Genomic DNA, 13,467 nt, shown 5'->3' with positions numbered 1-13,467 from the left:
TTAAGTGTCATGTCACTGTCGCATCACTGCTTCTCTTCTGCCAATCACATGTCCAGGCCAGTTATTTTTTGAAAGTATTATCTTGTATGTTGTACTTTACTAATGTGAAAATGATGTGCATGAGCATCTCCTGAATTATTCAATGGATGAGACTGGGCAGATTGTAACTGACTGTAAAACTATGAAGGTTTTGTAAGTTACACGGTGTAGTTTATCTGTGTAGCATTTTGCATGACACTTTACAAAAGATATAACTATGTAAAACAAGCAATACTTACCATTGGAATACTTTAAATCCTTGTTTATGTTTATCTGTATATATCAGACATCTCTGAATCTGTTTTGGATTTAATGTTTGTTCTGCAATAATAACATGGGAGTTTGCTCATGAAGCATGAGCAAACTAAACAAAGATCCCCGAAATTAATTGGAAACTTGAACCTACTTGTAAGTGTTGCTCTGTTTATTGTCTTTATAATTAAAATTTTCAAAGATATATTCCGTGATTTTGTCATCCAGTATCCCAAGTCCCAAAATGTCCTTTCAGATCATGACAGTGACATTTTTTTTGACACCCTGGGAAATCAGAGAACATTTGGGGGCACTCTTGCATATTTGGGGATTATAACTGATTAAAACTAAACAATTTGAGAAGTGTTACTCAACATTTGTATGCGCTCTAACAAGATCAAAGAATGTATAAGAAGTTATAAAAAGTTCTAATACCATTCTTTTTAAAGTGCAGTCACAAACTGTATTTAATTTTTGCTGTGTACATTTACACATGGAAGGTTGGATTGGAAGGGTGTATAATTAAATCCTGTTTATGGCCCTTAAAAAAAAATCCTGTGTCCTATGTCTTATGTGATTACAATTGCTTGTCAAAAAACACGATAACCCAAAAAAAATCAACACCTGCAGCCACTACTAGTTTCTATTGTGTTGCAGTACAAATCAGTCCTAAAGAGTTGTCACACTGTATTTGCTGTTAAATGATAATGATGATGATGATGATGATGATGATGATGATGATGATGATGATGGTGTGTGATGCCCTTTGAGTTGTAGGCTACATCCCAAATGGCATAAAAAAACGTTAAAAAAAATACTCGAGAATAACTCAAATCTCGTAGATGCGCATGTAGGACGCAAACATAATGTTCTTGAGCAGAGTTGTGGGTGCGCTTGCTTTGGGTTTTCGATGTGTCCGCGGAGGTGGAATCGACGTATTTGCACTTTGGGACAGACGACACCGCTTTCTCGCAGGGTCCTAAATTCTAAAACGTACGACCGCCTGTTGTTGTTGATATGTGAAACGTTAGCTCGTGTTAGCCAAATTTCAGTGCATCATGGTGAAGTGAGGGTTGGCGTTGACAGCCGGCGGTGACATGTGAGCTACTGCCTTGAATTCTGCCTCAGCAGACGGTACCTGAGCTTACATGTCGTTCAACGCTTACGTGTGATACATGTTTCTGGTAAGAGCGAGGGCTGGTAGTGGATGTTGCTAGCTAACATAACGTTAACGTGGTCCTAAGCTAGCCGACGTTAGTTGCCAGACCTGCCTGCTTGGTCTAAGTAAACCGATACAGGGGTTGAGCTCAACTTTAGCTTCGGTCCTTACACATGTCTAACTCCGCCGAAATGACCCTGCCACCGGAGTGGGACGATGACGACCGGATGAATTTTATGTTCTCCGACTTCAAGGAGAACCGAGATGTCAACACGACGGACTGGGACAGTAAGATGGACTTCTGGACGGCTCTGATCGTGAAGAGCTGCGGGGACCGCGGCACTGTGTGTGTCAATCTGCAGGAGCTGAACAAGATCTTTCGGAGGAAGGAGAAGTCACCGCTGGGCTTGGCGACTGTCCTCCAGTCCATGGCCAGGTAACCGTTGTTGTGCTAGCTCTGTCACTGCTGACTGCTCCTCTTTGTCGGTGTCGGTCTGGTTGCATTGACCGGTTACTATTTTACCTTCTTTCAGATGTGGGAAGATTCAGAGGGAGTCAGAGTTTGCTGCCAACATGGACTGTGGCTGGCTGTCCTGGAGTGTCGGCCTGCTTCTGGTGAAGCCTCTGAAATGGACCTTCTCCACTCTGCTGGGTAGCAGCCGGGTCCCTTTGGAGGAGTCCTTTGTTGTCATTGAACTAGTGAAGGTTTGTCAAACTCAGCGTCTCTTAGGAGCATGATTCGGATGCACCACAATCATCACATTATAATGATACTTCACCCACCATGATTTTTGCATTCATAGTTTTGCTTTCAGTTATTGCAGTAAGGTACTATGTGTTACATTTATCTGAATTGTACTTACATTAATGTCCCGTCAGATTTCTATTGCAGCAGCACATTGCGATACTAATTACTGAAGTAAATTAAATTGTCTCTGCATCTGAAAAAAACTGAGACACCATATATGCACACTGATGTGTGGACGGCTGTACCACCACATGTATTCTTGGCACGGGTAAACTTGCAACCATGCCGAATTTGAATTGGACCCTTAAGGTTATGATGGAGGCTGCTATATTCAAAGTTATCTCATGTTTTCCAGGAGAAAGCAACAGAATTACTCAGGGTCTACAGGAGCAGTGAATTTGCAAGCCGCTCCATCATGTCATTTCAAGAGCTCTGTGCTCTGTCCTCTGACGTCTGTGCTGATGAGAGCACCCTGTGCATGGCTCTCCTGCAGCTACAGAGGGACAAACAAGTGATGGTTTCATTGCACGAAGGCGAGAAGGTGAAGTGTAACCTACCAGTCTACAAACGGTCCATTCATAGTCTTCAGAGGTGTCTCAGGCTAGTAATTTTCCTGTCTTTCTGTGTTTTCTCTACAGATTGTTAAGTTTTGTCAGCCTGGGCAGGACTGCGTCTCTCCAGTCACTGATGTGGATGTAGGCATCTACCAGCTGCAGCGCAGTGAGAAGCTGCTGGGGGAGCGGGTGAAGAAACTGGGCCTGGAGGCTGACAAGTACATCAACTCAAATATGAGCTTCAAGTAGAATGTTTAGTATTGACTGATGATAGGCTGGTAGGGATTTGTAACCAAGGCAGTCAGTTTAAGCAAAGTCCACGGTGGTGTGTTTTTAAAAGGTCAAATCAAGTGTGGATTCATCATATCCTGTAATCATTATTTTAGAGAATAACATTTAGGGTATATGATACAGTCGGAGTTAAATTGCTGCTGTTCTGAAACAACCCCGTCGTTTGTGTGCAACTCGATTCCTGAGGCATCCGTTTCCAGGCATTGGAGTATTAGTCATGTCAGAGGGATTGCGCTGCATTCAAACAGTTCAGTCAGTAAGAGTGATTATTACAAAAAAAATGCTTTACGTAATCTTTGCGCAGGTGCAGAGAGGAGGCAAGGCTTCTGCTGAGGGAAGGGAAGAAATCACAGGTTACTAGTAATGTTTAACTTTAAAAACCCATTTTATACCAAGTGTTTCATAGCAGTGAGTTCAGCCCGTTATATTCCCCGTCTGTTCCGCAGGCACTGAGATGTTTGAGAGGCCGCAAGAGGGTTGAAAAGAGAGCAGACAACTTGTTTGCCAAACTGGAGTCCATCAGAGGAATCCTGGACAGAATAGCCCAGTCACAGACAGATAAGATGGTAATAAACCTCCCTCTATCAACATTTTTTCTGTGAGGGTTGTCTATGACCAGATTTGTTGTCAATACTAAAAGTGTGTGCTGAACACGTCTGTAGGTTATGCAGGCATATCAGGCTGGAGTGTCTGCGCTCAGACTCTCTCTTAAGGATGTGACTGTGGAACGTGCTGAGAACCTTGTGGATCAAATCCAGGAGGTAGCTGTTAATTTTAAGACAATGACTTGTGTGTATTTTTTCATTTTAATTGAATCTCACACTTAAGCATCTTAATGTATCTTTTCTGTCATTTCACCAGTTATGTGACAACCAAGATGAGGTGAATCAAACTATATCCAGTGGTGTGACCAGCGCAGGTAGGCCATCCTGTTACTGCCACTTATTTTACACAGTGTATTGTATGTATGAATATCAATATTCAAGTCATGCTTTTTTTTTTGTAGATGAAGACATAGATGAGTTGGAGGAAGAACTAAAATCTCTGTTGGCCGAGTCAAAGCCAGATTCCATCTCAGGTTTACCTGAAGTTCCGACCAATGATCTGCGACCCTTCGGGGAGCTGGGCCTCCCAGGTAACGCCCCGCTCAGTTCTCCCCCCGCTGTGCCTCACAGCCACTTGAATATTACCACTGAGCAGCTGGAGGAAGAACTGAATCGGTTAACCCTTACAGATTCAGGTTTGCATTTTTTTTCCTTTTTTTTTTTTTCCTGCGGGGTTGTCATATAAATGAATTGAAGTCACACATATTCTCCTCTCTGTCCAGGGTTTCAACAGAAGAAAATGACATCATCTGCCAAGAGATTAGAGCCTGCACAGTGATGGCTTCGGGCAAAACATGGCAAGTTTCTGTTATAACATATCAACAAAAACTGTAACTCTTAAAAATGTTCTGTGAGCCAGAGTGCATAGAAGTTTAAAAAAAAATGTACGTCAGTACTAAATTAGCAGTTGCTAAATCATAATTGGAGGCATTGTAAGATAAATATCAGGATGTAAACAAAGGCGCTTTACTCTGTTTAAAGAAATACAATGCCTTTACTGTGGAGGCATGCCAAAAAGGATTTTTTAAAAAATTTTTTTCATAAATTAACTTTCATAAATGTTTAACCTGAAAGCTTTCAGATCTGCTCCGTCACCAGTATCTGAAGGCTCTCAAGTCAAAAATAAAGATTTTAATAGTTTAAAATATCCGTTGGTATGCCGCCACCAGCAGGAATGCATTTAATTTTGTGGTATTTTTGACAATAAGACAACAACTGTATTTGTGGTTTATTGTGTGTTTATTGATGTCTGTAAATGTCCCCTATTGGTAATCCTGTAAAGTGTATTAAGTGGCCTTCTGAACTGTAAATATAAACTTAAAAAAAAACAGAATATTATGCCAAATGATTTAAGACAACCATAAGTACATTTAGCTTCACTGCAACATATCTGTAAGAACCGAGAAGTCTACCTTAAGTGAGTTTAACCAAATATGTTTCTCAAAATAAAGTTTATTTTAATCACTTGTCTGTCGTTTTATTTGCATATCAGTGTGATTCACTGTGTTTGAAGCAGATACGGAGCTGAGGAGAAGTTACTCTTTCCTCATTCTTTACAATCTTTGTGTGTGAATGAATCCAATTTGACTCTTTCCACTCAGCAGTTATGGTTGAGGGGCCTTCAGTCATAACTGCTGAGTTATGAGTTACGAGCCATTTATTTCACTTTCCTCAAAATGAGGTGCTACACAGATGTACCAGCCGCAGACACCACAGGCAGTTAGTGTATGCTAATGAAAACACTGGCAAACATGGCTGTTATCTTAACAGACAGCCGACAACATGCAAAAGTGATCCTCTGTCTTGGTGTTTGGAGTTTGCTGGTGTTATACAGAAAACGTGAACATTAAACCTTTAGAGAGCAAGAAAAAAACAATAATAACCAATTTGTTGATGAATGTAATATCCAGTAATGTGGTTAAATAGAAGTTGACTGTTTAAACTTATTTCTAACTTTTTTTTTTCTCAAAATAACTTGCAATCGCAAGTGCATGTTTATCTTAGTGTATACAGTACACTGGCCACCAGGGGTCACTATCAGTCATACAGATATTTTTGAAACAGAATGAACTCTTAATAAATATACTGTAGCTTTACTGATGGTTTTAAGCCCAACCTCTCTGCTTTTAAAATCTCATTTCTTATGCCTTTATAGACTGGATCCACATGAAGTGAAGCCAAAGGAAAAAGCTCTGCCACTGAATCGTATCACTGTACACAATATCTTTGACTTTGACCAAAATTAAGACAACATAGGATTAGTTCAATTTAAGGGAAGTATCACACATAAATACTCTACATTTTCTCGGCATCTACCGAGCAACTGAAGATCAGGAGACTGGTTTTTAAAAATAAATGATAATAAATTATGTGTTATTGGGAGTATTATAAAAAAATATTAGGATATGTCCACGTAGCAGTGGCAGAACACAGTTGAAACATACAGGCCAGGTTCCTGTTGAGGATAATAAATATGTTGAATGGTTGAGAGGCAGAGACCATTAAAACGCAATCTGTTACAGATGACTGAATATTGTAATCAAAATGTGCATTAGAGTAATGAAGTTAAGAAATTCTGGTTTATTTATACCTGCCATATCCACACCAGGGATAATATTGTATCAAGATCCTTATTTCAAGATTTACAAAGTGTTGGTATCAAATGCCCTTTCCCTTTTAGCCAGTTTAGTGCTTCTTTAGCAATTATTTTGATACATCTACATGAAGTCTTAGTTTAGAGTCTCACAGCTGTTTTGATAATCAGATGGTCAGTTCTGGTTCTGTTAGGCCCACAGGAGAGGCCTGTGTGTGACGGACGTGATCCTCATTTTTTCAGTGTAAACAGGAGATCAAAATTCTCCAAAAAATGTATTATCAGTGGGCATCTGAGCCGCAATGGTCACTTTTCCCTTTCTTGATAAGCCGTTCTGAAGTACACTTTAGCAAAACACTTCATCCAGTGGAGAAGCTCAGGGTTCAGAAGGGTTTGGCTTTCACATGCAGTTTAGTGCCATTACTGTTCTTATCACACCGTGGTATCAGTAACTAATTGCAGTATTTGTTACAGGGCAAGAGGGGGCGTTGAATGATTTGATGAGTATAAAAATCTTGTGAATCATGTGATTCAGCCGTTACAATCACCAGATCTCAGCCAAACTGAACACCTATGGATAATTTTGAACAGACCTGTTAGACTTGTGTAATGTCCACAACCATCCTCAAAACATTAAACGAGGAAATATCGTTTGAAAGAATGGTGTTCATCCCTTCAGTAGCATTCCAGAGACTAAAAGCTATGCCAAGGAGCACTGAAGTTGTTCAGAAGGCTTGTAATGGCCCAAAGCCCCTTCATGTTGTCTTTTCCTCAAATTTTCAAACATCGGTATATACAGAAACCAAGTAACCAAACCAAAAAAGCATTGCTTTATTGTATTGATCTATAATACCTCGAGGACAAGTGGTGTTAATGTGAAAAGCAGGTTATTAAGTGATTATAATTACTGTCATGTGGGTGCTGCAGTAACTAATGTAAATTTCTGAGGTGCATTTGTGGTGCTCTATTAAACAATAAATTAAAAAAGAATTCATTACAAATGTACAGCCTTTATAAAGTACAGTTAATAATATCACAAAATCCTATCACAGCAGTGTTTTCAAAAATGCCCTTATATCACAAATAACATCAATGGATTTTGTTTAAGCCAAATCTTAATTCTCTCAATGGCCTTCATTGTCGCTCTCTGAAACACACATTCTCTCTCTCTCCCTCACACACACACACACACACACAAATACACGCCCTGTTCACCATCATTTCATACTGCATCCAAACATGTACGCCGCTGCTGTTTTCGTCAGTCAAGAAAAGCAAAGTGAGATTACAGCTCTGTCACCTCGACGACCAGCAAATTTCAATTGCACATTATGAAGATCTTACCTATAGTAACGTTATAATGCTGATATCACAAGAAGATGAAACGAAATTTGGGTAGTATTAAGTTTAATAATTTCCATTCTATCCTATGCAGCTGCAGACATCTTGTTATATAGTTTTCTGATATGCCCAGACTGTTGCAGAGAAGATGGAGCGGACAGAGATATGTAGAGTTAACTATTAGCCATGACTACACTACACAGCTCGTGTATGGTTGAACCAGTCGAGCAGGCACTGATGCAGATATTTGGCTGAGAGTTTGTTGTATGCACCACATAAAGTCAAAATGAAGTGAAAGTCTAAGCAAACAAATCAACTTGTGTATAATACAAGCTTTGAATGGGTTGTAATAAAGAAACATTTGGCATGCTTTATAGTAGTCCTTTTCTACTATGTATTAAGAAAAACAAAAGTCTTTATGGAATACCATAAACAAAATGATAATTTTGTAATTTTTTTTTATATTGCAGTGTTGCGTAAAAAGCAGGCTACACAGTGGGCCAGGCTCCTTCCTGCTCTTGCAGTGTAGTGTGTATACAGTAGATGCGTGTGTGCATTTATGTGCATGTTAGCATTGCAGTGTTAAACTGTCCTGTCAGCTCCCGAGCGCTTCCGCACAACCTTCTCCTCATTGACCTGGTCCACAGCCAGGGTCTCCAGCTCAGCTTGCGGTGGGGCCAGGGGAGTGGTGCCATGTGGGATGCGGTGCGCCACGCCCACATGAGCCTTGTGCTGACGGTCTCGAGCAGGGCTGTGACGAGGGCTGGCTGTAGCACCCAGGGGAGGGACGGGGGAGCGCTCAGAGGCAATGGGAGGGATGACGGCCGGCCGTTCACGCACTACCTGCGGTTCAGGAGACTCTCTCCCAGCCTGTAGGAAGGGTGTAGGGTCAGGCATGGCATCAACTGTCTCCCGCAAAACCAGCCGCCTTCCATCTGGGCCGAGCCGGTACACCTCTGTCAACTCCGGGTGAAGAGGCTGGGAGAGGCTCTTCTTCATGCGGCGACGTGGGGTTTCAGGCTGTCTGTCCTTGGTTGGAGGAGGCGTGGGCTTGTATGAGGTGACTGGACTGACGTTGGGGCTGGCCTCAGAGGAGCTGCCAGCCAACAGCTTCTTCTTAGTGGCGTGAAGTTGTGAGGTAAGGTAAGCAATGGTGCTCGCTCTCTGCTCGAGCTCCCCGGACAAAACAGCCAGCTTGTGGCTCTTCATCTTAAGCTCCTCCAAATACTTCTTCTCCCTCTCCTTAATGGTGTTTTCCAGGACGGAAATCATGGCGTTCTTCTGCTCCAGGTCCCTGAGCAGCTCTGTGTTCTCCTCCTCCTTCTTCTTCAGCTGGGCCTCAAGCTCCTCACACCTCCTTTGCAGCTCCCTGCAACGGACCTCGCTGCTGTCTGCACACACAATAGAAGGCGGTCAAATCAGCAGCTCTGACATGTATGCACAGATGCATAATTGTAGTAAACAGCAAACATAAGTTTATATAAATGACAGCACACGAGAAATACACACCCAGAGACACACAGATCGCCAGCCTGGACCAATCATTAGTACATTAAGCGCAGACACTGAGTATGGACAGTCTGTTAGCTTACAGAGGCAGTATGATCCTATGGAGACTCATCTGCACTGGGCAGAGACCTCTGGTCTCGCATTACAGTTCTGTATTAAGCTAGGGCACTGCTCTCCTCTGGCCTTCATCACTGCTGTCCCCACCCTGCCCCACCCAGTTACAGCTGATACAGCCATGTCTGCATATGTGCAAAAATAAAACACAATTGTGTACTATCTACATAAATCTGTGTATATCACAAACTTCTCGATGTCTGGTTTACATTTACATTTCCTAAACTCAGTCTTCTATCAAGCACAGGGAGGTTTACCAAAATGACTATTGCTTTCCTTTAATTTTTCAAAGGGGGGGCTGATAAATTTTCACCTCAGCTGGAGCAGCTGAGCCCTGCTGCACTAAGCAGGTTGCAGGCTGTGCATTAGCGCTGTGACAGATAATCTGATTTCCTGCACTCCAGTCTCTGAGATGTCCCACGCTAACATGATAGTGCCTCTAACTGGAGGCCCTAACAGCATTGCTCAGATCTGTGCCAGCCATGTAAGAAAGCTTATAACATGCCTGGTGAGATGCAACATGCTTCCTGTTCAGTTACGCACATCTGCAGGGACATCAGTAGCCTGTAAATAAATTGAACTGCATGCAGTCTGTTAGATGCCTCCTTGACTGTACTGTGCTGTACGTCAAGCCAGTATAAAGATAGTGGAGCCGGGTCAGAATCAGATCAGTGTTGTGACTCCATGTCAAGGCCATGGTAACGTGGGGGGAGGGGCAGTTGGCAACGAGCAGTGGGAGCATTAATGAACAGTGGGGAGTCCCACAATGCAATGCTTCCTGGGTGGGACTTTGTTACTAGGAAACAGACAGAGCGCTCTGCTCTCAGGCCTGTCCACTGACACCGACCTCTATTTCTGCAGAGAACACCGATTTATAGCCCCGACTGTTGTAGAGTTTGTCTTCTGCTGCTGTGCACTTTCGTAATTTGAACCACTAGTGTAAAAATAAAGCTTTACTGTGAGATATTACTAGAATTAATATTCTTAATAAAACCGACAGCAAAAATAAAGACTTTATAGAAGTAACAGAAGTACTTCCAAGTCAACATAATTTAACACAGTGCAACAGATTTTAAATCAGTATTCATGAATTTTACAGTATCATTATATAAATTGTTATTTTACTTCCCTTGTAAGAGTACTACTTTAACTCAAGTCATACAGCAGGATTTGTAGGTGAAAGGGACAAAGGGATCCCACTCTGTTAAAACCCCAGTTGAGAAGCTTAACAACAACAGAACTTCTGCAAACCATTAATATTGATGGTTGCTATAACATTTGACATTGAACAGCACCTGTAAAACTGATGTGCGTGTGTACCATTCAGTATGATGGAGGCTTACCTGAGGGATCAGAGCTTCTCACAGTGAGCTCATATGTCAGGTCTGTGAAAAAAGAAGAGGGTTACTCACATGTCTGTGTCACATGAAGTTGCAACAGAGCAGTTATCAAACAGCATGCTCCTCAAAAAGCCAAACTAGCTGCAATGCATGTTTGGGGTAAACATGTCAAAGCTTTCCATATGGTGGAGTATTCATTTAACAAGATTAGTGAGAGTTCCACGTCAGCTTCGGTGACAGGTTACCTAGGGTTACGGAAAATCAGGGCTAAGGCATACAGTGTCCTATCTTTCTTTGAACTGGAAGACCATCTTGCTTTCCTTTGGGACACACTTTATCTATTACTGGTGGTATGATCAATACTCATTTTTTTTGCGTTGCATCACTATAGTGCAGGGTGTACTCACTAATGCTTGTGTGCATTTCCCATGAGGCTTCATATTCTCTCCTAAAGGTTTAAGAGTGGCACCACAGAACCTTGTTGACTTCTGGTACCAAATCCATTTAGGTTGTACATCTATCCCACCTATGAATTCGAGGATACCACGATCATTATTGACTTTTATTGCTTGCTCTGCTGTTTACGGATATCCTCTACGAAGTTCTTAAATGTGCTGGTTTTCCACAGCAGCATGAAAAGAAGAATCTACGTACTTTTGACCATGCTCACCTGTGCATTGCTGTTGTAATCTACGGATCTCTGCGTGTAGCCCCTTCAACGTATTGGCATGGTCCTGCTGGAGGAACAGCAGGTTTTTCTGTGCGCTATGCAGCTGATTTTCCAGGGTAACATTTGCCGATGCCATGGCTGATAATGTTCGGACACACACCAGCCTCGCAACCTCCAAAAAGAGATGACAGTAAACAAGGAGAGAAAGAGAAAGGAGAGAGAGGGGGAGAGGACGATAAACAAAAGTCAACTCATCTCGCAAACAGGCCGTTAATTCTCACCCTTTAGCTCATAAACATCTGAGTTTTAGGATTTGCTCCAACTTTGCTCTGTCTGCAACCTGACCAACACGATTTGCTTTAGATAACCGATCGAACTAATCACTATTTGATTACACCATTAAAATTCATCCACGATGGAGGCTATCTGGCACTTCGACTGACCAACCAACAGTAAAAAATTGTAACCCTGTTTATTGATTTTTAAAAAAAAAGAGCAGCAAAAATGCTGAAGAGATAGTGAAGATAAAGATTTATTAATATGCAGAATACGTGTGTAGGTTATTACCATCACTCAGGCTTGAATCAATGCTAGAATAAGACTATAGCAGAGAAAGGCTAAGTGACCATAAGTAGACACTATCGGTTTTTGCTTGCTGTGATTACCAATGAATCACTGAAACAAAACTATTGATTTGGAACCTGAGAGTGAGCAGTGAGGGCCTTCAAAAAACAGACATCTGAATCTAATATACGCTAATCTAATCTACACTGTATTTTGTAATTTTATTAAGACATCCAGTGGAAATACTCATCCTCAGCACAGACGATAGATAAGAAAATAAAGTCCAGTTCTTACACTGGAATAAAAGTGGAAAATTAGAAATGTCTAAAACATGAAATACTGTATCAGGTACATATCCTGTAGCACAGCTTCTCTTCACTCGGTATGTAAATAAATACAACAGATGGCAGGAATGACATTTCATTCTGCTAGAAAATATTCTCTTTCAGTGTCCATACCTTTCTCAGTAACAACAAAAACTGAAAAGAAAAAAAAAAATCAAAGCTGAACACACTGATAGACGTCACAGTTACACTGGGTGTGGCATGGAGGTTGCTAGGAGCAGGCCTCTTCCTTCCCTGCCTTGCCCCACCTTCCTCTTCCCTCCCTTGACTGGACGTCCTTTTCTCCAGAGCCAAGCCAGAGAGAGAGAGGAACGATCACTCAGTCCCAACATCTCCACCCTTTGCCAGACAACTGTACTTGGCTGAGAGTTGAGACTGGGAGCACATTGATCCCTGTGAAACACCCCTCCTAAGCGCAGAGAAAGCCTCTCCCTGCATACATATGTGTGGTTGAATAAAACATCCCAGAGCTTCTCACTCTTACATCATCAGCTCACTGGCATGAATAATATATCCAATCGCACTTCGCTGAACACTCTCCAGTTCGAGAAGTTGTCTGTGTGTGTTTTTTTTTTTCTTTTCTTTTTTTTCATCGTTACACAGGAAAAGGAAAGCATGTGATAACCAAGACACTGGCTGGTAATCACAAATAGAGCCAGTGGTGTGTCATAAAGAATGAAGAGACAATCTATTATTGATGAGTAATGTGGTTTTCTTCCAGTAAACCCTGCGTTGCATGCATGTCTCTCATCCCATCCCTTTCCAGGAATAGCTTAGATAGCTTTCCATTTGCAAAGACATCACTTCGGCCAACTTCACAATATGGCTCATGTCATAGAATGGAGGGGACAGTGTTACAAAAGGAGTACAGAACTTCAGGGAATTAAACAGACAATAAAGTTGATCTCTCTTTGTTCAGAGACAGTGTAGACAAAAGACAGAGATTAATGTCAAACCAGCGTGACGTGTTCTTCGACTTTCCATGTCTTTCTTTTCCTAATACACAAACCAGCATTTCCGCATACAGAGATCATAAATAATCAATGGACTGCAGCAGCCGGAAACATTTGCTAGTAGCTACCATCCTCAGCTACAACACGAATTTAGCAGTCACTGTTCAGCTGTTTCTGTTTCTTTATCCGCAGATTTCCCAACTTTATCTATAGATTTGGCTATGTGGACTATGGGTTTTCTTCGCATGTCTTCTCTAAATTTTTTGCTAGTATTTTAGGGAAAATGCGTTTAAACACACTCTGGAATAAATAACTTACTCCTCGCACACGCTTATGTTTTAGTAAGCGACAACACCTACCTATCAGCTACCACGTCAACAATAATAATAAT

The 13,467-nt window shown here is 41.6% G+C and overlaps 2 protein-coding genes across 4 annotated transcripts in view; one reads left to right on the top strand and one right to left on the bottom strand.

The window, feature by feature from the left end:
* Positions 1 to 1,227: 1,227 nt before the first annotated feature.
* On the top strand, positions 1,228 to 5,114 carry chmp7 (charged multivesicular body protein 7). Of its 2 annotated transcripts, none has more exons than XM_040154150.1 (10): positions 1,228 to 1,886; positions 1,984 to 2,155; positions 2,554 to 2,739; positions 2,837 to 2,970; positions 3,348 to 3,396; positions 3,490 to 3,609; positions 3,706 to 3,804; positions 3,905 to 3,962; positions 4,050 to 4,178; positions 4,371 to 5,114. In XM_040154150.1, the coding sequence occupies exons 1-10, from the start codon at positions 1,624 to 1,626 to the stop codon at positions 4,424 to 4,426; spliced, it is 1,266 nt and encodes a 421-aa protein (XP_040010084.1). In that variant the 5' UTR covers positions 1,228 to 1,623; the 3' UTR covers positions 4,427 to 5,114. The 2 variants fall into 2 exon arrangements, with proteins under 2 accessions (XP_040010084.1, XP_040010082.1); XM_040154148.1 differs by having other exon boundaries at positions 1,229 to 1,886; positions 4,050 to 4,283.
* Positions 5,115 to 7,131: 2,017 nt separating this feature from the next.
* ccdc92 (coiled-coil domain containing 92) overlaps positions 7,132 to 13,467 on the bottom strand; it is a 28,155-nt gene continuing 21,819 nt past the window's right edge. For both annotated transcript variants that reach the window (XM_040155776.1, XM_040155775.1), the window contains exons 2-4: positions 11,216 to 11,387; positions 10,549 to 10,590; positions 7,132 to 8,973 (exon numbers count right to left, since the gene is read on the bottom strand). In XM_040155776.1, the coding sequence (XP_040011710.1) occupies positions 8,165 to 8,973; positions 10,549 to 10,590; positions 11,216 to 11,351 (987 nt within the window). In that variant the 5' untranslated portion in view covers positions 11,352 to 11,387 and the 3' untranslated portion in view covers positions 7,132 to 8,164. The remainder of the gene's footprint in view (positions 8,974 to 10,548; positions 10,591 to 11,215; positions 11,388 to 13,467) is intronic.

Source organism: Xiphias gladius, chromosome 19 (assembly GCF_016859285.1).
Source record: "Xiphias gladius isolate SHS-SW01 ecotype Sanya breed wild chromosome 19, ASM1685928v1, whole genome shotgun sequence".
NCBI classification, from domain to species: Eukaryota; Metazoa; Chordata; class Actinopteri; order Istiophoriformes; family Xiphiidae; genus Xiphias; species Xiphias gladius.
This window is presented reverse-complemented; position numbering and strand designations above follow the sequence as displayed.